The sequence below is a fragment of the Capra hircus genome, chromosome 4 (genome assembly GCF_001704415.2).
Source record: "Capra hircus breed San Clemente chromosome 4, ASM170441v1, whole genome shotgun sequence".
Classification (NCBI taxonomy): Eukaryota; Metazoa; Chordata; class Mammalia; order Artiodactyla; family Bovidae; genus Capra; species Capra hircus.
The window spans coordinates 37598929-37626843 of record NC_030811.1 but is presented as its reverse complement, the minus strand read 5'-3'; the positions used below and the strand labels follow the sequence as shown (position 1 = coordinate 37626843).

The 27915-nt window shown below is 38.7% G+C and overlaps 1 protein-coding gene across 1 annotated transcript; it reads left to right on the top strand.

Moving 5' to 3' along the window:
- Positions 8-27127, top strand: LOC102191204. The gene is made up of 7 exons (XM_018047498.1): positions 8-290; positions 401-847; positions 7183-7490; positions 11906-11945; positions 19387-19716; positions 25108-25143; positions 26716-27127. The coding sequence occupies exons 1-7, from the start codon at positions 65-67 to the stop codon at positions 26859-26861; spliced, it is 1533 nt and encodes a 510-aa protein (XP_017902987.1). The 5' UTR covers positions 8-64; the 3' UTR covers positions 26862-27127.

Below are 27915 nucleotides of genomic sequence, written 5' to 3'. Positions count from 1 at the left end.
GTCTGTCCAGATCATCATCCTCTTCTTAAACCATCTGCCCAGGACTTAGGGGCAGGAAACCCCCATGAAACCACAGCTGCTCATATCTGTTGCAGATTATGAAGAACCCCAGATAACCATACCACCAGATCCACCTCTTCCTCTGGGACACAAGATCCAGGCCCACTCCCCTGCCACTGGCCTGAGACTTCCTTCCGACAGACCTTGCCTTTTTTACCTTCTCCCTGGGAGTCAGTCTGGTGACGAGATGGCACTCCTGGAAGCGGTCCTCTTCTCCTCCCTCTGGTCTTGTGAGTTGCCCTCTCAGTCACTTCAGTCTACAGGAGAGACTGAAGCAGGTCTTTCTTGTTGCCTCTTCCCATGTCTTTTGTTTATGGGGATTTCTCTTCTTTGCTTGCAGTTGGCCTTGGGCAATTAACTTTGGAGCAACCTGAATTATCAGTTACTGGAACAAGAGAAAAGAGTATAATTATGACTTGCAAGGTGTTCTCTAAGGACTTTAGCAAAGATTACATCCACTGGTACCGGCAAAAACCAGATCAGGGTTTAGAACAGCTACTATATGTCTCAACAGCCCCTGCGCAAAATCACTTAGGAGGGAAGAAAAACAAGCTTGAGGCCAGAAAAGATGCTCCCTCTTCCACTTCTACCTTGAAAATAAGTTTCTTAGAGAAAGAAGATGAGGCCACATACTACTGTGCCGGCTGGTTGAGCACCCACAGTGTGGGAGTTTCTTGGATAACACACACAAGAACCACCACCAGGTCCGTGCTCACCACATCCTCAACACGGGCAGCCGCAGGGGTTGCACAGCTGGGAGCCCTGCCTAAGCCTCCCACCAAGGAAAGTGAGTCTTGTATGATATTTTTTTAACTATCCAGAGATTACTTGCAAGTTACATGGTTCAGTCTCAAAGAGGAAATCACCCTGTGCCAGAAATATTGATATTTATTGCATCTTATATCAGCATCACAACACAGATGCAAAGTAATGTTCATGTTTTCCATGTCAATACTAGTAATTTAAGATGTAGCAGAATAAAATGACTTTTTAAACCCTAAATCCCATGTCCCTTCAATTCTTTCAGGCCATCCTGAAGAAGTTCAGAGTCTGGTTATTCCCTGCAGACTGGGGTGAAAGTGAGATGAGGCTCTTTCCCTTTCTTCCGTGAATGGGGTGACTGTTGACTGTGCACTCAGGGTTTGTGTTACAGCCTGACCACCACAGTTCCTTTTGCACAGGGCTCTGACCCCCCCAGAGCCATTAGATGATCCCAGAACAAGGTAGACACTCCAGTCAGGATCCTTTTCCCCAGGATTCTGCAGTGAACCTGCAGAGCCTCACACTGGCTATGCATTCAGTTGCTACTGTTTCTGACACTGTTCTAATTAGGCAAATTGTTCTCATGTTTGAGATAATCCACTGACATTGGTGCTGCCACAAGTCACATTTTGTAACTGATGAAACAGAAGCGTGGAGATGTGATTTTCTTTGCGGTCACAGTTAAATGAATGGGGGTTGGAGGCCTGCAGCTGGATGGGAAAAAAATAGTAGACTCACTTCATTAAGCATGCAAACATGAAAACAATGAATTAAAATCTACTAAAATATTTATTTATTTGGCTGCGCTGGGTCTTAGGATCTAGTTGTGGTATGTAGGATCTAGTTCCCTGACAAGGGATCAAACCTGGGCTCCCTGCATTGGGAGCATGAGTCTTAGCACTGGACCACCAGGGAAGTCTCAAAAAGATGATGGAATAAAATCTTTAAAATGATGGAAGAGAAAATGGACATCTCAGCAAAAATATACTTCAGAAGTATAGGAGAAATGAAGAATTCTCAGACAAAAGAAAATTGAGGAAACCCATTGCCAGCCAACCTATTCTATGAGAGATATTAAAGTAAGCTATTTAGGCATAAAACATACATTACAGGTCAAAATTTGAATTTACAGAAACACATGATATGTACTACAAGTATAATAAATGAATGCAAATGTTCTTTTTAATTGTTCCAAAATAGGAGTTGTCAGACATTTTCTGTGAAAGGAATATTTTCAGTTTTGCATGCCATATAGTTTCTGTCCCCACCCTTCAGCTTTGCCAGGGCAGCACGAAGCCACTCTCCCTTTAGACCTCAAGGGACATGGAACTGCTACATGACCGGGAGGGTATTGGTATTGAGAGGTCACCTAATGGGAGCTGCAGCCTTTAGTAAAGGGACACAACAGCCTGTTGATGCAAATAATCCATAAACAATCTTTAACAAGAATACAAAAATGTTTTACTTGAGTTAAACTGAAGGCAACAGCCCAGGTGACACAGATTTATAAACCATAGTTTGTTGTGTTAATAAGTAAGACTGGAGCCAGCAAGATATAAAAGGTGACCCTAAGACCATACGGTTGCACCTGGCAGCCGCTAGCAGATAACAGTTTTTAAAAGGACTGGTGGTGTCCCTGAGTTTGATACCCTTCAGAAAATTCAAGTTCTTAGTAGTGCAGAAACATGTTTGAAACCACATTCACAATGGCACCGGCACCATTTGGGATGCCTCAATGACATTTTTATTTCTCTCAGAACAAAGAACAGACATCAAACACTGCAAGGGTGCTCTTCTGCAAGATTTCAAAGAGACAGATTAGCATGTGCATGGTGACTCCGCTTGACCTTGGTGTCTGGAAAAGACATCTCATCTTCAAAGGAGTGTTAGCATAGGAGGGGAGGAACATTTATTTGTATCCTCAAAGTGGATGCTCTAAACAATCTGGTTAATGCAGCCATGAAATTAAAAGATGCTTGCTCCTTGGAAGAAAAGCTATGACCAACCTAGACAGAGTATTAAAAAGCAGAGACATTACTTTGCCAACAAAGGTCCATCTAGTCAAAGCTATGGTTTTTCCAGTAGTCATGTATGGATGTGAGAGTTGAACTAAAAAGAAAGCTGAGCACTGAAGAATTGATGCATTTGAACCATGGTGTTGGAGAAGACTCTTGAGATTCCCTTGGACTGCAAGGAGGTCCAATCCGTCCATCCTAAAGGAAATCAGTCCTGAATATTCATTGGAAGGACTGATGCTGAAGCTGAAACTCCAATACTTTGGCCACCTGATGCGAAGAGCTGACTCATTGGAAAAGACCCTGATGCTGGGAAAGATTGAAAGAGGGAGGAGAAGGGAACAACAGAGGATGAGATAGTTGGATGGCATCACTGACGTGATGGACATGGGTTTGAGTAAACTCTGGGAGTTGGTGATGGACAGGGAGGCCTAGCATGTTGCGGTCCATGGGTCACAAAGAGTCAGACATGACTGAGTGACTGAACTGAACTGAATTTATTTGTGAGATGCAGGCAAACAAGTGGAGCAATAAGGAAATGAAGCTTGAAAAAGAAGACAGATGATAAAGTATATTTTGGTAAGCTACGAGGTGATCAAAGGGAGCATAACAGGGTTTCAAAACTGAGTGATGAATTAAGTAATGAATTTTCTGTTCTGCTCTCCTCTTTTGTGGACTTCCATGTAAAATTAAAAGAGCCTGTGGGACCCTAACTTATCTGACAGTCAACGTGGTGGTCAATTAAAGAACCTTGCCAAGAGTCAGAACCCTACAAGGAAGAAATTACAGAATATAAAAATGTTCATGGTATCCTATTAAATAATAAAGACAGCATAGCATTGTATATACATCATCATACCTATGTGAAACAAAATTTTAAAAGGAATAGACATTAATTTGTAAGAGAATGCACTGTTACCTCCTAGTTGTCTCTATGTAATGGGACAAAAAGCCATTGTCTTCTCCTCTTTTTGTGTTTCTTTATGATCCATACTGAGGCTGCACTCATTTTATGATAGAAAATAACAATGGCTTTTGCTTTTAAGGCCTATTGAGGCACTCCAAGGACACAGCATCTCTAAGGATCCCATTTAATGGTCATATTCAAAAATAAGAATCTGAAATAAATCTTCTTCAGCTGGGTTATAGAAAGTATAGAGCAGGGTCATACACTACTAGTAAGCTGTCCCTACATCTGTGATTGCCCAATGCAGTATAGTGACCATCAAAGATGTTTCAAGTTCCCATAAGCCTGTCTCAAGTGTGGACTTTGGCCTCTCTTCCCTCGACTTTCTCTTCCCCTCTGTTAGATCAATAAAAGACTTTAATCCATTAACCATAAAATTGTTTCTTTATATTAACGTCACTGGTTGGTGAAAATCACAGGGTGATTGAAAGGAATCTGCTGATGAAATAGCAGCCCTATTTCCACAGGATGTTTGAGAATTACCACCAGCCCCTGTCCCCGTAGCCTGGATCCTAGCTGTGTGCTCTGAACACCACTTCCTCCTACTAAATCAGCCTGCTGGTTTGCTCTGCAATCTTCCCGTTATTCAATCACATCTCCTGACAAGAGCTGGCAGCATGCTGCTCCTGCCCCAGGTCTTGGTGGTGGCCTCCCTCTGGACATGTGAGTGGCTTTACCCAAGGAAGGGGATTGGTCATGGACAGTCACATCACCCCTTTCAGGTGGACGCTGGTCACACGGTCTTTGGAGCTAGGCTGAAAAATTCCACCAGTATCTTGAGTTCTTCCAGAAGAAAATGTAAACATCAGTCCCCAGGTTTTTCATGAGTAGAGAATACATGTAGACTACCTTAATGAATTACAAATTTTCATTAATTTTGCCTGGTTTTTCTTTCAGACACAAGTGGAGATCTTCCAATAACACAACGCATAACATCCATTACCAAGAAAAAAGGAAATATGGCATTTCTTGAATGCCAAATAAAAATAGATAAGTTAAAGAAGAATGTTTACATGCACTGGTACCGACAGAAACCAGAGCAGCCTCTAAAACGAATTCTGTATATTTCCTCCAATGAGAATGTTATTCACGAACAAGGGATTAGTGAGGAAAGATATGAGGCAAGGAAATGGCCGAGTAACGCACTGGTTAGCCTCAGGATACACTAGGCTACTGAAGAGGAGGCGGGCCTCTACTACTGTGCCTGCTGGTTGGGACACATGTTGCAGAAGAGATCAGCTGTCATTGAACAAAAACCGCCTTCAGGCCAACTGTTGCAGAAGAGATCCGCGGTCTGAAGAAAACCGCCCTCAAGCCAACACGTCTGGGCAAAAGCACCCTACCCCCTACTCGCCACCGCCTCCGCCCGGGCTGCCCCTGCTTTCTGCTTCCTATAAAGGGCTCTTTTCTTGCACATGTGCCCTGAGCAGTGTCTGGGCAACTAGCCCAGGACCTGATCCGTGAGGCTTTTTTCAGTTAGATCACTTTATCCTCCATCCCAAACTCTTGGTCATAGGCTGGCTTTTTAAATTACCCCAAATGGTCACAGCTTCATGATGTATAGGAGGAGCCTCTTGGGAAGGAAGCCATAAGCCAGTGCTCAACGTGATGTGTTGGCTTGGAAAAAAAGAGAGAAAGAATGAATGAGTGGTGGAAAAGACAAGGTCTTTTTAGTGACATAGGACTGGGTTTCTAATTCCTGCTTATCTGTTCCCTGACAGGGTGACCTAGGCAAGTTACTGAATCATTTATTTCTGTTTTCTCATTTTATTTTTATTCTACTTATTTATTTTAAATTTTTATTTGGGGTACAGTTGACTTACTTTGTTATGTTTCTGCTGTACAGTAAAGTGAATCAGTTGCACATATACATATATCCGGTCTTGTTTTAAAGATTCTTTTCCCATTTAAGCCATTACAGAGTGTTGAGGATAGTTCCCTGTGCTAGACAGTAAATTTTTGTTAGTTATCTATTTTATATATAGTACTGTGTGTATGTCAATCCAAATCTCCCAATTTATTCCTTCCCTTCTTATCCCCTGGTAACCATGTTTGTTTTCTACATCCCTTGACTCTACTTCTGGTTTGTAACTAGGATCCTTTATACCTCTTTTTTTAAGATTTCACATACAGGCAATATCAAATGATATTTGTCTTTCTGCATCTGATTTACCTCACTCTGTGTGGAAATCTCTAGGCCCATGTCTTCCCAATTTTCAGAGGGCATGGTGCTAACAACCACACAGGTTGCTGAAGACTGAATGAGGTTCACACAGGAATGTTTCAGCACAGTGTTCAACAAATCACAGTGTCCTAACCTGCCTAGACTAAATCACTTCAGAGTCATCACAGCTAAAATAGGAACTCAGGACTTAAAAATCACATCTTCCATTGTCCTCCAAACTACAGTAAAGCATAGATTTAAAGCTGAAAAACTAAGAATTGTAAATAGGAAAAGATTGAAGGGTAACATAACAAGGGGATTTTGTTTCCCGCAACACTTTTCTTCATTCACAGCAGAATGAAGAAATGGCATATAGTAACATCACAGGATCCTAAGCAATAATTGTTGCTTAATAATAACTACAATAATTGTTGGCATTTACACAACTTTGTGAACTTTCTGCAAATGAGTGATCTATATAATATACAACCTCCTCCATATTCATATTCATGTGTTACTATCTACAGTAATGATAGTATCTTTCTCATTCTTATGATAGCCATACCTCAATATTCACACTCTCACAAAATATAGTGAAAAAAAATCTATAACTCAGAGAATGAAAAGGAGCCTAAGGATATGTGTATTTGAAGCAACACATCAAGGAAAAGTGGAAGAGAATTGCTTCCAAGGTGTTAATAACATTAAATAATCATATTTTAAAAAAATTTCTTGGCTGCATCAGGTCTTAGTTGTGGTATGCAGGATCTAGTTCCCCGACCAGGAACTGAACTTGGGGCCCCTGCATTGGGAGCCTGGAGTCTTAACCACTGGACGTCCAGGGAAATCCCAACAGTACATTATTATAACATAAGTGTTTTTTGATGAGGTTGTTGGGAGTCTGAAAGCTTTTTTATACCAATAAGATGATTAAAAATAACACTGCGAGAGATCTGAGAAAGACTTTCATTGGTTCTAAAGCAAAGCTTCCTCCCACATCCGTGCCTCCACAGAACAAGGGCTGCCACTGCATCTCCTGTTCTGTCCTGATTCACACCCTATTCTTACCAGTTACTGGCAATGCCAACCACGTGGATTTTCCTTATGTCTTTGGCTTGGGTTTGTAGGTTGACTTCTATCCTCTCTCCTTTATTTCCATTGTTTTTGTGTCAGCCTTTTTAAGTCGGCCTCTGATTACCTCCCTTGCTTTTCAGATGGAGACATCAAAATGAAAATTTCTCAGCATCAACTCTCCTCTACCCGAAGACCAGATAGAACAGTGCACATAAGTTGCAAGCTGTCAGGGGTTCCCCTGGAGAATGCCATTGTGCACTGGTATCAAGAGAAAGAAGGGGAGCCCCTGAAACGAATCCTTTACGGCTCAGCTAACAGTTATAAGCTGGACAAACCTAATTCCCGTTTGGAGATGGATAACAAAAAGAACGGAATCTTTTACCTGGTAATCAATAACGTTGTCAAGTCCGATGAAGCCACTTACTACTGTGCCTGCTGGGATCTCAAGGTATTACAGAGTCAGAAGGAACGTGGAAGAAAACTTTCTCTATTACTAACCTTCATCTGCCCCTACCCCCACCACCACTTGAGCAACCACAACAGGCTCTTAATCATGGGTTCATAGCTTTTGGAACAGGAAGGGCCTTCAGGACAAATTTAGTCCAATGCCCACACTTCAGATAAGAAAGCTGAGGCTCAGAGATTACAAGTGGCTTTTGCAAAACCAGTTAACCACAGAGGTAGGGCACATCTGCTTTACAGACTCTCAGTGCATTGCCTTTTCTTGCCTGCCTTGTGTTTAGCATTGAACTCCTTTTGGTACAATTGCATTTCTCTCAAAGTGAGCTGTGACAAGAATGGCTTGTCTTCATATGTGATGTCCCCAGGATCCAATCAGGTCTGATTGGTAGGTAAATTATGTGATTGCCACACTCTTGCGAAAGGGTAAAGGTCAGGACTCCCTGCTCTGTCTACCTCTCTTCTATTTCCCAATGGCTACTTGAGGCTACTGCTAAGTCGCTTCAGTCTTGTCTGACTCTGTGCGACCCCATGGACTGCAGCCTACCAGGCTCCTCTGTCCATGGGATTTTCTAGGCAAGAGTACTGGAGTGGGTTGCCATTGCCTTCTCCATATGGCCACTTACTCCCCTTTGTTTCTGTAGCTTCCTGTCTGTTCTGAAATTCTCAACGACTAGAATAGTTTTCCTGGCATACACATCAAATGTGGAGATTGTTTTCCTCGTGAATACATTTGTAAACATCACTTACAGAAGGACCTACCCAACCAAGTCCTCAATTTCCTGCTCTTCAGTCTGAAACCTGGGAATAATTCTAACTTGATGGTCATGCAGTTCATTCCAAGTTTGGTAGCCCTGATCTGCTTTTTGCATTTTTTACCAGCCAGACTTGAAAATCACATAAAGAAGAGCAATAACAATAAAATCCATACCCTTACAATACAGTTAAATACCTCTCTTCTTGGATTTCTGATAAGTTGCCAGAATAAAATTGATTCCAATCCATTCCTTCACCCCAGTCTGTGCAATTTGCATTGTTTTTCCCTCAGACTTTCCTATCTCAGTAAACAGCGTCTGTTTCTGTGTCCTTTAATACAAGACAAGAATATTTTGTAAAAAACAGATGGTGTTTTCTTGACCTTCCACATCTTTGGCTTTCTTTGGTCTTGAGAAAAAAGCAACCAAGGAACCTGACATTTCTTTAGGTGTTTCCCATGGAATGAGATCTGAAAGGAGGAGGCAGGAGACCCTGGGAATTTGGATTCTTCTGGTAGAAAGAAAACCACAAACCAGGCTTGAATCTCTGATGTACTGTCTGAGAATAGAATCATCAGTCAAGACAAAGCCCCAAAACCAAATTCTCAAATCCTAGGCAGAGAACTGCTATTTCTTTCTCTTTATGACTTAGTGCAACTGTAGGAACTCTTATTTTCCAGCTGACGTGTGCAGGGTAATTAGTAAGCCAGGATAGAAACAACCACTTAATCTTAACAATGATCATAATATGAGATTCATAACTTTGGGTGATCTGCCAAGTTTGATAAATTTGGTCAACTATGAAATCATCAATCATACTTGAAAAAACGATGCAAAACCTCAAGGGGTCGTTTTGAAACTAGTACTTTACTTCACTTGACTTGTTTGTTATTTATATATTGCTCTATTCATTCCTCATACTAAAGTAGGATTTTAGTTGCCTTAGTTGGTCACCTCAGAATGTGGTGAGTTGTGTGTATGTGTGCGTGTGTTACATGAAGCAGGGTTAAAAGCAAAATTATTGATTTTTGTACGCAGCCCTAAGATTTTTCTATTATTTGCGAGAAAGTGAATTCTTTGTTCCTGAATTTTGCCTCATATCTTCTAGACACATTATCTCATGTGAACTTTACAAAAGTACTGAGGAATAGATAACAATACCTCCCTTTTAAAGATGAGGAAACTGACACTCTGAGATGTACCCAAGAACATGTCACCAGAAGTGGTGGGGTTAAAATTGGAGCTCTATCTTTCTGATTTTAAAACATCTTTTCCTTCACTTTCAACCTCCTGAGCGTTAATTTGATTTCTCCCATTTGCATTTCTTAGAAACCTGATGAATCTGTTAATATTTACTGCACCAGCCCTTCTGTCCATCCCCACTGCCTCTACAGTAACTGGGTCCACAGATGCCTCTCAGTAGCTCATGGCAATCGTCTCTGAAACATGTCTGCTTCCTCAGGATTGGTCCACTGACCCACCCATCTTTCTGCTCTTACATTATGTTCCTAAAGCACAGATCTGATCATGTCACCAAAGTCTTCACTAAGTCACCCGTTTGAAAAATATTGTAAAAAGTGAATATTCTCCAACTTCCTCCTTCTGAAACAAGTATTATGTAAAGGTGTCTCCTATGCCTCTTCCCTTTCCAAGCTCCCCGCACAACAGACACAATTAGTCTCCTGCTTCTTTCTAGCTCAGCTCTCTGGAGTCTTTTTCATTTCAATATTGATATTGATCTACTTGGAACCCCATTTACATGGTATGAGGTAGAGAGCTATTTTTGTTTCTCCCAACAGAGTAGTCAATAGTCCAAAATTGGTTTTAAAATAATATATTTCTTAATTATTGAACAATAAAATATTATATTTTAGTTAGTAGCTTTGTAATAAGTGATAAAACCTACTATGTGCAATGTTTCTTCACCATTTTTTAAAAAAATATTTTTCAACTATCTTGTATTTATTCTTCCCACTAGAATTTGAAATCAGCTTGTCTAGTCCACCCCCACACTTCACAGCAAAGACCAAAAAATAAAATGTTACTGTAATTCTGATTGGAATTGCAGTCAACTTATATACATGCTTTTAGGAAAGATTAGCTTCTTTATAGTCTTGAGTTTCTCCTTTATAAATATGACATGTTTCTCTGTTCAGGTTTTATTTTATGCTCTTTAGTAAGATATTGTGCTTCCTTGATGGCTCAGATGGTAAAGAATCTGCCAGCAATGTGGGAGACCCAGGTTTGACTCCTGGGTCAGGAAGATGCCCTGGAGAAGGGAATGACTAACCCACTTCAGTATTCTTGCCTGGAGAATTCTATGGACAGAATACCCTGGTGGGCTACAGTCCATGGAGTCACAAAGAGTTGGACATGACTGAGTAACTAATACTTTTAATTTCTTCATTAAGATATTATACTCTTCATATAGTTCTTCTAATTTAATAAAGGATTTTATACTCTTTATTTACTCTTTTGTATTTTACTGCCTTCATGGATCTTGAAATACAGACACCTCCTAAAACACTTTATAATTCTGCTCATTTTCTTGGAATAAGGGAAAACAGAGGGAAAGGATCAGAAAGGAATTGAGTGGGCAGTTATCATTCTTACCTACAATAGATAGAAAGGGTATTTGACAGCTCCAAGTAATAATACCTTGGAATTTTCAGTTAAAAACGCTTTCTAAACATGATTTTCATGCAGGTCTCTCCTCCTCTCCCATTGTGTTGGGGTCCGTGAGCTGCTGTGAATGGACAGTTGGCCACCATGATCTCCTCTTACATTCAGCCTCAGGACAGAGGCGCTGATTGCTCACAGGGGATTAGACCAGGACCAGGTGGATCTCAGGTGGACACGGGGGTGCTCAGGACCTGTTCTGTCTGAATCCTGGAGATGGACAACTCATCTGTGCTCAGAGGAGCACTCAGCTGCTTCTGGCAATTTCTTTTTCCCCAATCCAAGATAAGTAACAACATTACAGAGCAGCATCCCCAGACTTTCAACTCATCCAGAGAACTAGACTGACTTTTTAAGGTTTAATTTAAATAAATTTTCTCATTTGACATTGCTTTTGTAAAAATCACGTGACCCAATAGGGAAAGTGGTTTTATGGAAAAAAAGAAATAAACTTTGTTCACATTGCTCACTGTATTTATGTTGGTATATTTGCATTTTCAGTTACCTAAGTGTTTCTGCCTTTCAGAAATACATTCCTGAATCACTAACGAAGCAGCCCTGGGGTTTGTGAGAACAGAAGAGTCGTTCTTTGATGAAATCTCTGAACAGTTTCCACAAAACCGAACACCTGAAAATAAAAAGAAAGCCCTAATTCTCTGAATACTTTTCCTGGAAATTTAGAAAAGCAGTTGGTTGATGCCAAACTCTTCTTTTTCTGTTTTTACCCTTTCCATGATCTATCAGTGCTTTTTAATGTTTATGACTCAGAGGAAAACGAAAGGCATTTGGGTCAATTGATTTGAGGTAAATCTATACATATTGGATGCCATGAAACCTATGTTCAAGGACTTTCAAAAGTCAGAAGATCAAATTGCCACCATAAACTGTTTTGAACTTCGAATCACATGTTGAAGCAAAGAGAAGGCTGAGATTTTTGTAGAAGCTCCAATCATTGTGACAAGGGATCAAGGTATTTGGTGAAGGAACTAAGCTCGTAGTAATACCTCCTGGTAAGTAACTTTTTCTTATTTCAACTTAATAGTGAAAATAGTTGCTTTTTAGAAAAAAAACAATTTAGGATTCCCCCTATTTGACTTCTACATTCTTGGCCTCAGCATGTGAACAGTTTTGCGACTACTGGTCATTGTATATGAACACAAAACTGAGGCAAATGACTAATTCACTTCCTTGCTTGTAAGAAGCTGGAATTCTACTTTTAGAAATTCAACTTTTTATCCAACAAAGAGTAGACCCAGGGTAGAAATTAAAGTATTTTGAGGACTATGTCTGTAATCTGTTGGTATAAGTTACTGGTTCAAAATTCTTTTCTAATAAATGGACTTTTAAGTGAGAAACACTTTTCTAATTTCTCTCTTCTCTATAGTAAACACAGTATTTCTTTCTCCCAATAACTTGAAAAAAATGACATTTTTGGTTTTCAGCTCATCCTTAACGGCAGTGGAAAAAATTATAGTAAATGATGATAGAGAAATCTCGCTTCTTATTACTCCACTTCTTATTACTCTAAATTCTTAGAGGGAGGCTGAGATCAGTTGAAACTTATGCAGTCACATCTCTTGTTACATTGCCTGCATATGGAATTTGTGAGCTCAGTGAGCCATCTTAGCTCCAAAGTCGATGACAAGAGTCTGCATGGTTGAGCATCCTTATTTACTTATTCTCTTAGCAAACATTTATTGAGGACAGTTTCTATGTTGGATGCTGGTGATAAAAGGTGAACAAGACACAAGACAGAACAAGTTTCAACACTCAAAGAGTTTCTGGACCAACAGAAAATCATTATAGATTCCAACATGATTGAGCCCAATGTTCTATGGCCTGTTTCTGCCAGAGAGGCAAGAAACCTTGAGCTGATGAGCTTGTTTCCTTTCTTAATGCATAAAATGGTTATTGCATATAAAATCCATATTGGACACAGCTAAGCAATATAAAATCCATGTACTTTGTTGGAAGATTTTAATGAAATGGCTGCAGACCATCTTTTTAAAGAGAATAATAATATCAGCTACTATTTACTGAAGGCCAGACATCATGATAAGTAGTCTTAGGGCCTTATCTCTTTCCTCAACAGAAATTCTTATACTCCCATTTCATAGATAAGGAAACTGAGGTTGAGAGAAGTTCAGGCACTTGCCTAAATAAAGTACATGACTAGTTACTGTGGTGAAGTTTGGAATCTGATAGTCTATTCCTAAGTGCATGGTCTGGGTCATTAAGTGATGTGAGAAGCATCCTCTTTTTATATTCTGAATATTTAATCTTTTGTATTCTGACATTTTAAAAGGATTCTGTAATTGACTACTAATTAGTAATAATTCATAATTTGTATTATTACTCATGTATGAAAACAATGCTTCTGCTTCTAATCAGGAAATGAAGTGATCTCTTTCCTCCCAGAAAAGATCATGTAAGTCATATTGAATATACATCTACTAAATACTCAAAATTTGATTTTCAGGTCATCTTAATAGAATAAGTCATTTTGACACCATTCAACTCAAATTTCTTTTTGTAGTACATCAAATTTGCTAAATTGCAAAACTTAGATCATGGGAATGAAAAATATCAAATACAAACTACTATATTTAAAACAGGTAACCAAGTACCTACTGTATAGCACAGTATTCTGTAACAACTTATAGGAGAAAAGAACTTGAAAAAGAATAAATACATGTATATGTATAACAGAATCACTTTGCAGTACACTTGAAACTAACACAACATTGTTAATCAACTATACTCCATAATAAAACAAGATTTTTTAAAATAGTGCAGAAAATGTGATGCCAAGTACTTGAGAAATACAAGGCTGAATAAAATTCTCTACGAGCACTGGAGGATTTTACTTCAATGCTCTTGAAACCACAGGTTATTTTTAGGCAGAGGGGAGCAGTCTTTCAGCAAAGAAATAGCTTAAGAGATCATCGTTAAAAATTCGTAGTCTGTAGCAACTCATTTTGTCTACTAGATGAGAATTAGATTCTGGAAAGACGTTACTTTCGAATTAACCCAGATATTTTCCTCTTAAAACATATATATCACAAAATACCTATAAAATGTAACAAATATACATCTATGAAATACTCTAATATATTATTCCTATTATTGCTCAACTTTGGATATTAAAGAAACATTACTGTATACTCTAAGCATGAACTGATTTTATGCATGAAAACACTTTAAAGGGAGGATAGTTAGAAGATTCAGGCAAAATGGTGAGAAAGGATGAAATCATACTCTCCAGTGTATGTGAGATGAGATGAGACCACACAAGCCCAAGCTGCCCAGTAAGAGTGGGTTCAGTTTTTCAGTTCTTGATCATTTGTACCTAATGTGCTTTTGCTCGAGTTCCACCTTTATTTAATGTTAGCAGGTTCAATTTTTATATATTTCTACAAATATTGAAAAGATATGGGCACAATTTGAGAGCAGGCACAGAGGGAGATTTCTATAAAAGATTTTTAGGTAGTGCAAACAGGTGGCCAGAGCATCAAAGTGTTTGGTTCCAGAACACAACTTATTGTTACAGGTGAAGTTTCTTTAAATTCTGTAGTGAGGTAGGGATAGGAGGTAGGCAATACAGGCACTGCAGGCTTGAGTGTTGGTGCTGGCTCAGATGGAGAAGGCAATGGCACCCCACTCCAGTACTGTTGCCTGGAAAATCCCATGGATGGAGAAGACTGGTAGGCTGCAGTACATGGGGTCATGAACAGTCGGACACGACTGAGTGACTTTACTTTCACTTTTCACTTTCCTGCGTTGGAGAAGGAAATGGCAACCCACTCCAGTGTTCTTGCCTGGAGAATCCCAGGGATGACGGAGCCTGGTAGGCTGCCATCTGTGGGGTCGCACAGAGTCAGACACAACTGAAGTGACTTAGCAGCAGCAGCAGCAGCAGGAGCTGGCTCAGAATTCTTGGATTTACTCCCTGTTTGGTAACGAATTAGGCGAGGGGAATGACTGGAGAGTCACTGACTCCATCCAGGTCCTTGGAGTGTGTTCTTTTCCTGACCTAGTAAAGAGGATACTGACAAGAGTTAGCTAGTTAGACCAAGTGTGAGTCCCTCAGTGATGGATACATTAGATTCATTTAGTCTTGGGAAATTTCAAAGCTCTTAGATAATTTTTAATTTAATTCCAAAAACAACCAAAGGAAAATTTGGACTAATATTGTTCAACTTGTTTAGTCAGAGAATGATTAATATCAAGTTTCAAAATATTTAACTTTGCGACCATATTCAAGAATGTTTAAGATGGATTTTTTTCCCTTTAAATTCAATCCAGTAAATTTGTTCCCTCCTCATTTGCCTTAAAGATAAAAGTTTGCCTGGACGATGGGGAACATCTCTTGAGGATGTTCTTATCCTATGAGATCCATGGAAATGAAAGTTTTTAAAAATTTTCTCAAAGTTGATAGAGCATTGAAAAGTGAAAAAAATTATGTATTTTGATTTCTTCAGTAGTTGTGATCATAAGAACAAATGAGCTTGTAAATTGGAAAGCAACATTCTGGTCTGCTTTTTGCAACTGACTCTATTCAATGTGAATTATAACAATCCAGTTAAATGAAGGTGAGTCAGTTGTAACTCATGAGGGTCCTGGACAATGATTTATAGTAACGTGTAGTGAAGGAAGAGCATAGACTTTGATTTTGAATCTGTCACTTATGTATGATGATTCTTTAGCAAATACATTTTAATTCATTGGTTATTGCTTTAAAAAATTACAAAGACAATACTTGCTCATAATGGGGAAAAATGGAAAAATACAGAAACAAAGAAAAAATTAAAATTTTATATAGACACATCACTGTTAACAGTTTGATATATTTCCACTGATTTATTCCATCTATGTAACAACTATCTCAAGTTGATGTTCTGAGGATAAAATGAAATTAAAAATGAAAATTACCCATCATAAATGTTGGGACATGGTAGGTGATTAAAAAGTCAATTCCTTCTCTAGAATTCAAAATATTACTCATTGGAATTTTTTATGAAATCAGGAGTACAGATAAATGTATTAATTACCATCTCATCTTAGGTCAGTTTAGAACAAATAGTACTTAAAAATTCTCAGTTTCTATGACTAATTATTAACTGCTTCTAAAAGTGGCTAAATGTAATGAGTGTAATTTCAAATATTAGAATATAAGGTGCTCTCTCATCTTGTAGTAGAAATGTTTGGAAATTAAAAATGTTGTATTTTTAAAATATGAGTTTTTGCAACTTGAACATACAAGCTTATAGGAATACATACAAAAGTCAAATATTCAAGTGTAATATTTAATTTCTTATCTGAATTATACCTAGAGTTAAAAATTATGTCAATACAAAAACAGTTGAGAAATAATGCCTTTTGCCCATATATTTCATTAAAAATTTTGTTCAGACGCTAAACATGCACTTGAATAGCAGACTGTCACAGTTACATTAGGATTTGAAGAAGTCAGAGGTGCTAAATTAGTCTACAGTTTTTGATATGGGTTGAATCACTGTGGAGTTATTATGTAAAAATCTTCGGCGATGGGACAAAACTTGTAGTCACAGGTGGGTATCAGAGGAATGCAAATTTTTCAAGTTTCTAGAGAAGAGAAGAAAAAATTAAATTAGAGTAATAGTTAAGAATGTTTGGAGAAAACAGGGCTTTGATGATATTTAGATGTAGAAATCTTAGAACGGATTTTTAAACGAATCTGCGTAGTAAAGGATAGCACAGACAGCACTGTGTACGTATTGTGATAGGAATTAGCTTTGTGTCCGTGTGGGCTTATACGAAGTACTAATATCTATGTAATTATGGAGGTGTTTGGCCCAAGGCCAAAGTTTATTACTACAGGTAAGTTTTGTGAGTTGACACGTTTCCTTTTCTGATGATGAAAGGATGTTTTTAAGGAATGTAAGCTTTGGCTGAGGTGGAGCTCTGGATCCATCACTTACTGCTTATATGAACTTGGAGATGATACTCTGGCTTCAGTTTCCTAATCCGTAAATGAGATAACAATATGTACCCAGCAGAGGTTTTTTTGGAATTGAATGAGATAGTGTGAATATAGTACTTTGCACATTGACTTACTTGTCATGGGTGTTGGATAATGTAACTACAACCTATTCAAAGAGAATTATATCCAGGATGGAGCTATTTGCAGCCTATAGCATTGACAGAACAGATGTTCTCCAGCAAATACAGTTGTATTTCTAATTGCTCAAATGAAGAATTATCTTACTGTTCACTCACACAAAAGACTGAATTTAGATGTATTCTTTTTCTCTTTAGGGGATATTGTTTTCACTTAACAAGAAAAATGAAATTAAAATGTGTTCGTTTTTTATTTTTGTTAATAAATATAGACTATGAACACTTTATGCACATATAATAAAATAAATCTTAATCATTTTCTTGATTGACATCGTATCTACACCAAAATTTATTGCCTCGACTTATAGCAATTTGGGCTTCATGCTTATAGTTATCAGGAAAAAAAATAAATTTTTATGGAGAATAGTCAAGGTATAAAGCCAAATAGATGTAGTTAGAAATGTCATAAATTTGAAATTCTTATTTAAATATAAATGAACTGTAATTATTTATCTGATTAAAAATATGACAAGAAAAAATAGAACACATAAATCAAGATCAACAAATTACATATACAGATGGAGAAATATTTAGTGTCTCATTACAATCAATCAGTAATTATTTGTGCTAAAACTGAAATGTATAAAGGTAAGCACATTGTGAGATAATTGTATTTACAGCATGAGTAAAAAATTAAGATTGCTTGCTTACTGATTTAGTATAGAAATCAAGACCTTTGCTACACAGGCATAACTTATCAAGAATATTTTTCCATTTCTTCTCAAAGGAGAAATCCAGTTCTTCGTTTCTTAAGAAATTGCCCCTTGGATTATTAAATTAAATGCAAGTTAGCCAAAAGATAATATCAGCAAAACATTCATGTTCAGTTGAAGATCAAACTGGAAAATGTTCTAAACCTTATAATTTCAATTATTATATTAACAGTAAGCATATAATCAAGAACATCAGCATCCAAGTGACACCTTTTGCAAACTGTGATGCTTTTTTTACATACCTTGACTTTGTGTCTGCAAGAAAACTTGGGAGCCATGTTTTAATGTGACACTAATTCTACATACACTTTATTCAGCAGTTGTAAACAAAGAAATATTTTAGTTCATAAACAATATAGCAGCCCAAGATAGATTTAAATTTGAGGGGAGACACTGAAAGTCAAAATATGGTGTGTTCTTAGTTATGCTTCAACTTTGAATGAAATTCCAAAATAAAATGTGTTCTTGATGAACATTTTCTAAAGCAAAACAAAATTCTATAACTACATTACTTGGCAAGATAAATATAAAAACATTTCTGAAAATAATTTTTTAATAGAAATACTGAAAATATTGTTTTTTTGCTTCTAAATTCAAGGCACTGTAAATAATTTAAAGGTGAAACTTTAATATTGCTCCACTCAAAAGTCTAGAGTGGTTCTGATGTAACATTGAGAAGTTGTATAAAGTTATCAATTAGCAAGGAGAACTTCATTTCAGAACTGAGCATAGGACCCGCATTTGAAACTAAAAGTTCAACTTAGATTGTTAAGTACATGTGGACATAGATTCCCATGAATACAACTGAATGTATATTGTTTTAAAATGATAACCTCTCCTGACATTTATTTATTTAGGAATCAAAATAAGTATTATATATCCCAGAATAAGTTAAATGAAGAATAAGGTTCAACATATTTGCAGACTATGAGAATGTATTAATTGGCCAAAGAGACCATAAGTTACAAAACCTGATATAGGAAATGGAAGTAGTTTAGAAGCAACTAATCCACTCCAGTATCCATGCCTGGAAAAATCCCATGGACTGAGGAGCCTGGTGGGCTACAGCCCATGGGGTCACAAAGAGTCAGACATGACTGTGTGACTTCACTTCACTTCAAAGATTCTTACTTGTAGAGAAACCATCAAAGTTACCTCATCTCCTCCCCTAGTCCCATCACCTACTCCCATCCCTTTTAAAATAGTCTCCACTATGATAGAAGAAAAGAGATTTAAGAAAATTAATTTGTTTATGAATGTCACAAGCATTGATATGGGGCATTTTTAAATATCAGTCCAACTTAGCACTTGGAAAAGAAACCAAAGCCAAGATGTGGGCGAGCCTCTGCTTCTGAAAAACTGTGACTTTGGGCAAGTGATATAACTTTTTGAACATCTCTTCCCATTGAAATGAAACAATAATAGGTACCTCATCATCTTCTGTGGATGAAAAGCCATGATGAGAGTTAATTCACTGGTAGCTTTTCTTCTTTTCACTCTAAGCTAAGTTGTTCCAAACTTCATGACATGCATGTTTCTTTAATAATTCTTTTCAATTATCTTCCATTTTCCCCCACAGATAGACGGCTTGATGGAGACTTGTTTCCCAAGCCCACTATATTTTTTCCTTCAGTTGAGGAAGTAAAACGCCATAGTGCTGGAACACATCTTTGCCTTCTTCAGAATTTTTTCCCTGATGCTATTAAGGTACAATGGAAAGAAAAGAATGGCAATACAATTCTGGAATCCCATCAGGGAAATATCATCAAGACTAATGACACATACATGAAATTCAGCTGGCTGACTTTGACTAAAAAGGCAATGGAAAAAGAACATGTATGTATCGTCAAACATGAGAATAACAAAGGAGGACGTGATCAAGAGATTCTTTTTTCTCCAGTTAACAAAGGTATGAGATTATAAAGAAACATAACCTCCAAGAATACTTTTTTTCCCAAAGGAAATACCCTACATTTTCAGTCAAGCATTAATGAAAACAAATATAAATCATCTTAAATGTTGTTACCTTTAATGATAGCCTAAATGTCCTACAAAATTGTATTGGCTGGCTCAGCTGGTAAAGAATCTGTCTGCAGTGTGGGAGACCTGGGTTCAATCCCTGGGTTGGAAAGATCCCTTGGAGAAGGGAATGGCTACCCACTTCAGTATTGTGGCCTGGAGAATTCCATGGACTATACAGTCCATGGGGTCACAAAGAGTCGGACATGACTTAGTGACTTTCACTTTCACTTTGAAACATAAAATAGAAAAAAAATTTACTAAACCTTTCTCAGATCAGTTTGATCATCTAAAACATAAAGGTCACAATGATATATTTTAGTATTGTGTAGATTAAATGAAACAACACATGTCAAAGTAACTATCAATTAGCACGCAATAAACACACTGAAAGATATTCCATTTTTGATGATCTTACTTGATCAGAAATAAGAACAACTATATACCTTTCAGAAAAGTTCTACTGAGCAAGTAAAGTCACTCTTACTTCAGTCTTGCTTTGCTCAAGATATGACCCAGAAATAATGAGCTATTAAATGACAAAATGGTGTTTTTATGAGGAATTCAGATTGTAGCTCAACAAAAAGTAGAATAATTACTGCTGCAGATTTATTATGGTCTTGGGTTTTTGAGATTTGTGTTTTACCTACTACCTTAAGCTAAAATTTTGTAATTAAAGGTGTGTGTTAGGCGCTCAGTCGTGTCCAACTTTTTGCAACCCCATAGACTATAGCCCACCAGGCTCCCCTGTCCATGGAATTCTCCAGGCAAGAATACTGGAGTGGGTTGCCATAGGGGATCTTCCTGATCCAGGGATCGAACCCAGGTCTCCTGCATTGCAGACAGATTCTTTACCATCTGAACCACCAGGGAAGTCCAATTAAAGATGGAGTGAGGCTAAAGTGTACAGACTTACTCCCATTCCACATAATGAATGTATTTCATTGGAAAATGCCTCTCACAAACTTTCATTGCAGCCCTAGCATGTGCCAGTCCTGGAGCGATATGTGAATGAACACATTTGGGTGAATTACTTTCCCAGAAAGATGCACTACAATAAAGAGAATATCACTCAGTCATGTCTGACTCGGTGATCCCATGGACTGAAGCCCGCCAGGCTCCTCTTTCCATGGAATTCTCCTGGCAAGAATACTGGAGTGGGTAGTCATTCCCTTCTCTAGGGGATCTTCCCAACCCAGGGATCAATCCTGCATTGAAGGCAGATTCTTTACCATGTGAACCACAATGTATGTAAAGAGAATATGCTGCTGCTGCTGCTAAGTCACTTCAGTCATGTCCGATTCTGTGCAAACCTATGGACAGCAGCCCACCAGGCTCCTCTGTCCATGGAATTTTCTAGGCAAGAATACTGGAGTGGGTTGCCATTTCCTTCTCCAAAAGAGAATATACTCGTTCCCTAATTACTCAGAGTTACTCGCGATTTGGGCATAATGTCCCAAAGGAGTCCCTTTGATGCAGATGCTGGACATGTTCACACACTGCAGGCAGAGGGCTGGATGTGCCTCGGCCCTGTAAGTGGTCCTGTAAATCCCTGAACTTGGAACTTAATGTCCTGAGTATTTGCCTAACAGACCAAAGGCCCCAGAGTACCCATAAGAAGGCATCATTTTGTACTTCTCTTTGTGGTTAGGAAGCCTTTTTAAGCAGTGGGAGCCAAGCATAAAAAAAGCAGCACAGAGATTTTGGTGTAGTAGTCCGAATTTCTGAAGTAAATCTACCTTCTCAGATCCTTAGTTGGTCCAATGATGAAATTACATTTGAGTAGTTGCCTTGGATTTGTCCTGGGGCCATGATGAAGAGCAAATGAAAAAACATCAGAGAAAATGCTTGCTTTCCAAAACATAATACTGTTGTATTTATTCATATATTCTTTGTATTTATTTATATCCTTTTCTAAAACTAACTATAGTGCTATTACAGAAACAACCCCAGATTTCTGTTTCTACATCTAAGGAACAGAGGGGAAGCAAATATACAAAGTAAGTTTACTATAACCTTGGGCTTAAATTCCCTATTAGGTTTTGATTTTCCTAATATTCAGGGGAAAATAGGAATAATAAGTTCCAGGTGATGGTGACCATAAAGGAGAGATGTTCCAGTTCATAATGAATCTTACTTGGCACTTAATTTCTGAAATAAATGCCTCCCATGGGCTTCTCAGAGTAACATAGCTAATAAGGGCATTTTATCAAACTCATTCTACACTAAATTCCTAACATTGTTTCTGAAAAGTTTCTGTTTGTTGTTGTTTTTGTTGTCTTAATAAAAAATAGAAATAAATATGGAAGCACAAATCAATGACGTGATCTTGAAGGCACATAAAAACTAATCTGATCCAAGTTGTTGACCAACAATGACTGAGAAAGAGAACTTAGGATACTCACACGATTTTATGAGGAAAAATTTTTACATTATGGTTTTCAGCACAATCAATGCATGGTGATAAGTGATCTTTATTAATATTATAATAAATTCACTGTAAGGAAAAGAAAGAGTTTTTAATGACTTATTAAAGTCAGTTCTTAAGTATATTTTAACATCTAACGTGATGTATTAGCATTTTCATTCCTGGGATTTACCCCAACGTCTATACAGGTTCCAGTACTCTTGCCTGGAAAATCCCATGGACAGAGGAGCCTGATGGGCTGCAGTCCATGGGGTCACGAAGTTGGACAGACTGAGCGACTTCACTTTCACTTTTCACTTTCATGCATTGGAGAAGGAAATGGCAACCCACTCCAGTGTTCTTGCCTGGAGAATCCTAGGGACGGGGGAGCCTGGTGGGCTGCCGTATATGGAGTCGCACAGAGTCGGACACAGCTGAAGCGACTTAGCAGCAGCAGCAACAGCAGCTATACAGGTTTAGCTTCTACCCAAAAGTAGACTGTTCCTATGAAATCTGTCCTAAGCAGAAAGGCATAAAGTGAAGAAGCAATCATCTGAAGACACATTTGGCTAACAAATGCACGAAAGGTAAATAAAAAATAAGGCACAGGGCTTCTCTGGTGGCTCAGTGGTAAGGAATCTGCCTACCAGTGCAGGAGACATGGGTTCAATCCCTGTCCTGGGAAGGTCCCACATGTCACGGAGTACCTAGACCCAAGCGCCGCAACTGTTGAGCCTGTGCTCTAGAGCCTGGGAGCCACAACTACCAAGCCCATGGGCCCTAGAGTCTGCACTCCACAAGAGAATCCTGCACATTGCAACTAGAGGATAGCCCACGCAGTAACAAAGACCCAGTCCAGCCAAAATACATAAATAAAACTATATATACAAAAGAAAGAAAGTGAAGTGCAGATGCTTACGGACACAGTTCAGAGCTATGGCAATGTAATGCTGAGATGCTGAGTGCAGTTCCTTGGCAATGCTCTCCTTGCTGCTGGGGGTGCCCACTGCCTCTATCATGGCTGGCTGCAAAACAAACACTAAATGCTACTTTTACTTCTAGCCTTTTTTCATAAAACTGAAAATCCTCTTCAGATTCCCTTGCAAAAACAGGTACTTATGTAGATCTTTTGTAAAAGCAAAGTGGTAAAAAGTGAACTTCTGAAAAAATGGGGACACTATATCCAAAATGCATGTTTTAGAGTGAACCAAAAAAAGATCTCAAGGGTGTAAAACAGCACACCAGAACCAAATCATTTGGACAAAAACACACCTAGGATAAAAAGGATAAACCCGAACAACCTCTGTGTCTCTGCTTCCCTCCATCCAACAGTTTATTATGTCTTAAATAAATTTTGTCTTTGTATGAATATATGCCTTTTTTCACTTTAGATAAATACAACTCTCACGTCAAGTTTTATATTGTCAAGAGCAAGTAATGTGATTTGGTCTCTCTTACCATCCTGGAACGAACTGCACTGAAATGCTGAGCTCCTGTGATATATATTTCATTTGTTAAGAGTAATTAAGAACTCTGGAAAAGAAGGTGTTTTTAATGTCCATCACTGAGTGACTAACATGGTGAAATTATGTGGTCTCTTTAGAGATTAATTTCTCTGTATTTCGATGTATCATTTTTACAAGTACCTTTCACATGGTTTATCTCATTTAATCCCCCACAATCAACATTTGACTGTACCGTCATCACTGATATGACTTACCCTCTAACCTTTATTCTCCTTTTGTGACATGGAATCCCTCCCCAGTATAACTCACCACAGTGTCGTTGGGGAGTTAAAGGAGATAATGCATGTGAAATATTTCATTAAATGTCTGGCACAGTAATAACCACTCACTAGTTATCAGTTAGTGAGTCGCTCAGTCGTGTCTTACTCTGTGACTCCACTAACTGTAACCCACCAGGCTGCTCTGTCCATGGGATTTCCCAGGCAAGAATAATGGAGTAGGTAGCCATTCTCTTATCCAGGGAATCTTCCAGGCATTATATTGTTATCCTAATATTCATAAATTCCACGACAGCAGAAAATCATGTATGTGAGTTGGGAGTACTGGAGTATGCGTGACTTGGAAAGGTTTGGCTGTTTTTTTTTTTTTTTTTGGACTAGGTGTGAAATTTACCTAAGCAAAACTCCTTCAAATGTGAGATTCTGTTGTGGATTCTAGAATTGGATACATTCCTTTTGGGAGCATCCCTTCACATAAGCAGTGGGTGCTTAAGACTGTAGAACAGTTACTTTTTCTGATGATTTGTCTTTTTGACAATATTTCTTGAACACTTACTTTAGGGCAGACACTGTGTTAGAAGTTATGAATACAGAAGGAAAGTAAGATGGTCTTGAAAGTGAAAGTGTTAGTCCTTCAGTCACGTCTGACTCTTTGGGACCCCATGGCCCACCAGGTTCCTTTGTCCATTGAATTCTCCAGGATACTGGAGTGTGTTGCCAAGAATACTGACGTGTGTTGCCATTTCCTTCTCCAGGGGATCTTCCCAACCCAGGGTTTAAAACCAGGTCTCCTGTGTCACAAGCAGATTCTTTACTGTCTGAGCCACCAGGGAAGATGTCCTTAGATATTATTATTACCTTTTGATTGTAACAAAGGAGAAGAAAAATGTCCCCTTCATGAACTTCAACATTGTCACATACAGACAACCACATATGAGTTAGGTCTACAGAATGAAGTTAAATCAGACCATCTGTTCTTAAATTTGTAGGGCTCTTATTTTTAATGATTTTCTCCTCTCTGGGCAGATTCTATCTATCAGCTTGTCTGTCTATCTACAGATACACGCAGAGACACACACTGTCAAATAATGGGTATAAACAATTCACTAATACTTGCTTTTATTTTGTAGAGGTTGCTACACGTGCCTGCATGAAAAAAGAAAGTGGTAAGTTTTTGTCTATGTTTGCCTTTACGTCATGCTACCACATTTTTTTCCCTCTGGAAAAATTTAACTATTGAACTTCTTTGGTTTAAGGTGGAAAAACCAGAATGTCTGGATATTGCAGAAATGGACTGAGTGATTTTTTAAGTAAATCTATCATCATTTCCTAGGAGTCATCTTAACACTGTAAATGCTGGTTTTGATGTGAGATAACTCTGAATTAGAGGGTGCAGTGATAGACTCTGAATTATTTCAACAGTGGATTTCCTTTGTTTGTGTGGCTTGTATTTCAAATAACTGGATAAATGTGATATCAAGTTTCTTGTAGGTTTTTTTTTTTGTTGTTGTTCTTTGGTGATTGCTAGTAGCTAATCATGAACTGATACTTACTGAGAGCTTTATATATACAGAGTGCTGTGCCATGTCTTGCCTAGAAATTATGTTTGCTCCTCCTAACACTCCCCTGAGGTAGTACAGTATTATCTCCTCGCTTTACAGAAGGGGGCAAAGAGCTGAAAGTAATAAAGTCCCTTGTATGAAGTCACAAGGCTCGATCTGGGAATTCAGCCCAGCACATCTGAATCAATGGCTCACACACTTAGTTCTCTATTCTGCCTCTAAGATACAAGCATAGAGCAAGAATGCTAAAGCCAAGGTCTTGAGATAGAATGGACCCACTGCAGGGTGCAGGGCAGGGGGCGGTATGTGTATAAGTGCATGGGCTTCTGAGTATCACAGATGGACTTTAACACCAGTTGTTTTGTTATTGCATGAATATGGGTAAATTACTTATATCTTCGGGACATTAGTTTCCTTAACTGCCAATAGGGTATGATTGCACTCAACTTAGTTAATTGGGAGATAAGGTCACATATGTGGAATGCCCCCCCAATAGGGTATCCATTTAGCTAGCACAGAAATCAGTACTAGTGGGTGGCCCCTTCTCTCTACATGAAGGTTCTAGATGAATTTAGAAGTTCTGGCTCTGCTGATCCCCCTTCATTTCCAGTAGGCCAGGAACTCAGCTAAAGCCTGACTTGACCAAGGGCAGTGAGTTATGAACATATCGCTTCCTGAGATCCTTTCCACACCAAGTGCTAGTGATTCTGGAGTTCTGACTCTATGAGATGAAGTGTGGAAAAGGGAAATTTTCATAGGAAGAGACCTGGTGATCTATTGAGGCAAGTCAGACCCATCATCATTGTTGTTATTTTTTCTGGGCATCTTATATATCTTGCAAGATTTCAGAAGAGAATAAGTACAATTATTCTATGACATCTTAGCCACAATGAGAGATGTTAAAGAAAATACAGGTGACTGAAGCATGAGCTCCTAAAGTTCCAGGGAGTTTGGATTAAATGGTTTATTCCATTTTGTACAATGTTCTCTTTACTAGCCAACCCCCACCCTCCACCGTAAACACCAACGGATTTCTCTGGTTTGTACCCATTAGAGGAATCTCACTGATGCACAACATATAATGGCTCAGACTTTTCTAACTATGGCATGTTTCCCCATCACTTTTTTTTATCCTTTTGAAAGACGAGGCCTAACTAATCAAAGGACTTCTCTTAGATACCCTGCAGCTGCAGTTTGCGAGCACCTCTGCCTATTATACCTACCTCCTCCTCCTCCTCAAGAGCATGATCTACTTCTCCATCATCGCCTTCTGTGTGTTTTGGAGAACAGGCATCTTCAGCAATGGGAAGATTTTCCGATAGATGGTGCCCTACAATGGTCAACTCTTCATTATCTGCATAATGGGTACATTTTTCTATTATTGTGTATTGGTTTTTCCTCTGTAACAAGGAATTCTGTCATTATTCAGGGAAAGTGCACAGGGCTGATCGGGGGGAGCCTCTCCCCACCCTGTCCTGACAACCTCATCAGCTCTACCAGCCTCCAAGTCCTTTTACCTGCACACAGCAGGCAGCTCCCCATTTCTTCCCTCAGCACCTCCCCCCAGACCATCACCCTGACCCTCCCTGCCACATATTCTGGGACTGCCAGCTTAGCTACTTGAGTTCTGTACTTTCTGTTTTAATAATAGACATAATAATTAAAAAGAGAAACCAACAGCCACTTTTGTCTGTGTGTACTTTAATTTCATGAAATCTAACCAAGCTAAGAAACAGCATAACGACTGAGCTATTAAATTCAGCGCTGGTTGTAATAATGATCAACAACACATTTCTAAGTCTTTTCCTGAGATGGTGGTTATGGTTCTTCCTTTGGGGCGATGGCCCCAAGAGGACCTCAGCCAAATGAAAGTACTGGTCTCCTCTTTCAAAGTCACCAGATTCGGACTCATTGGTTTGGGATGTTCTGATGGTGACAGGGTGACACCCATCATTCCTTGAACTGTGCATGTTCAGATAGTACTAGTGTCTCACAAGCACTGTCTCCTGATCCTCACATAAACCCCATGAGAATTGCTCCAGCACCAGAGGGGCATTTGGTGGAAGGTGAAGCACACAGATTCTGACTGCCCCCTCCCCAACCGGAGGGCCTGGGTTTGAACCCTGAGTCTCTGTTGGCATCTGTGTGACCTCAGGAAGTGATTTGAACTCTGCACCTTCATTTCCTCTTCTGGGTAATGAAGTTACAGAGCCCTGTCTCCATGAGAATGAAGAACATGAGTTAACGATGTTGGGTTCATTCAAGTCCTCAACAACATTAGCATCTAGTGTTGGCAGCTCTAAGGTAGAAATGGTATTGATAGATTCTACACATACACAGGATCATCGTGAATCATCTCTAATCTCATTTCCCTGC

Coding starts and splice junctions, on each gene's coding strand:
- LOC102191204 (XM_018047498.1), top strand. CDS start 65: ATGAAACCACAGCTGCTCATATCTGTTGCAGATTATGAAGAACCCCAG. Junction 848..7,182: donor TAAGCCTCCCACCAAGGAAA/GTGAGTCTTGTA, acceptor CTTGCTTTTCAG/ATGGAGACATCAAAATGAAA. Junction 7,491..11,905: donor GTGCCTGCTGGGATCTCAAG/GTATTACAGAGT, acceptor CAAGGGATCAAG/GTATTTGGTGAAGGAACTAA.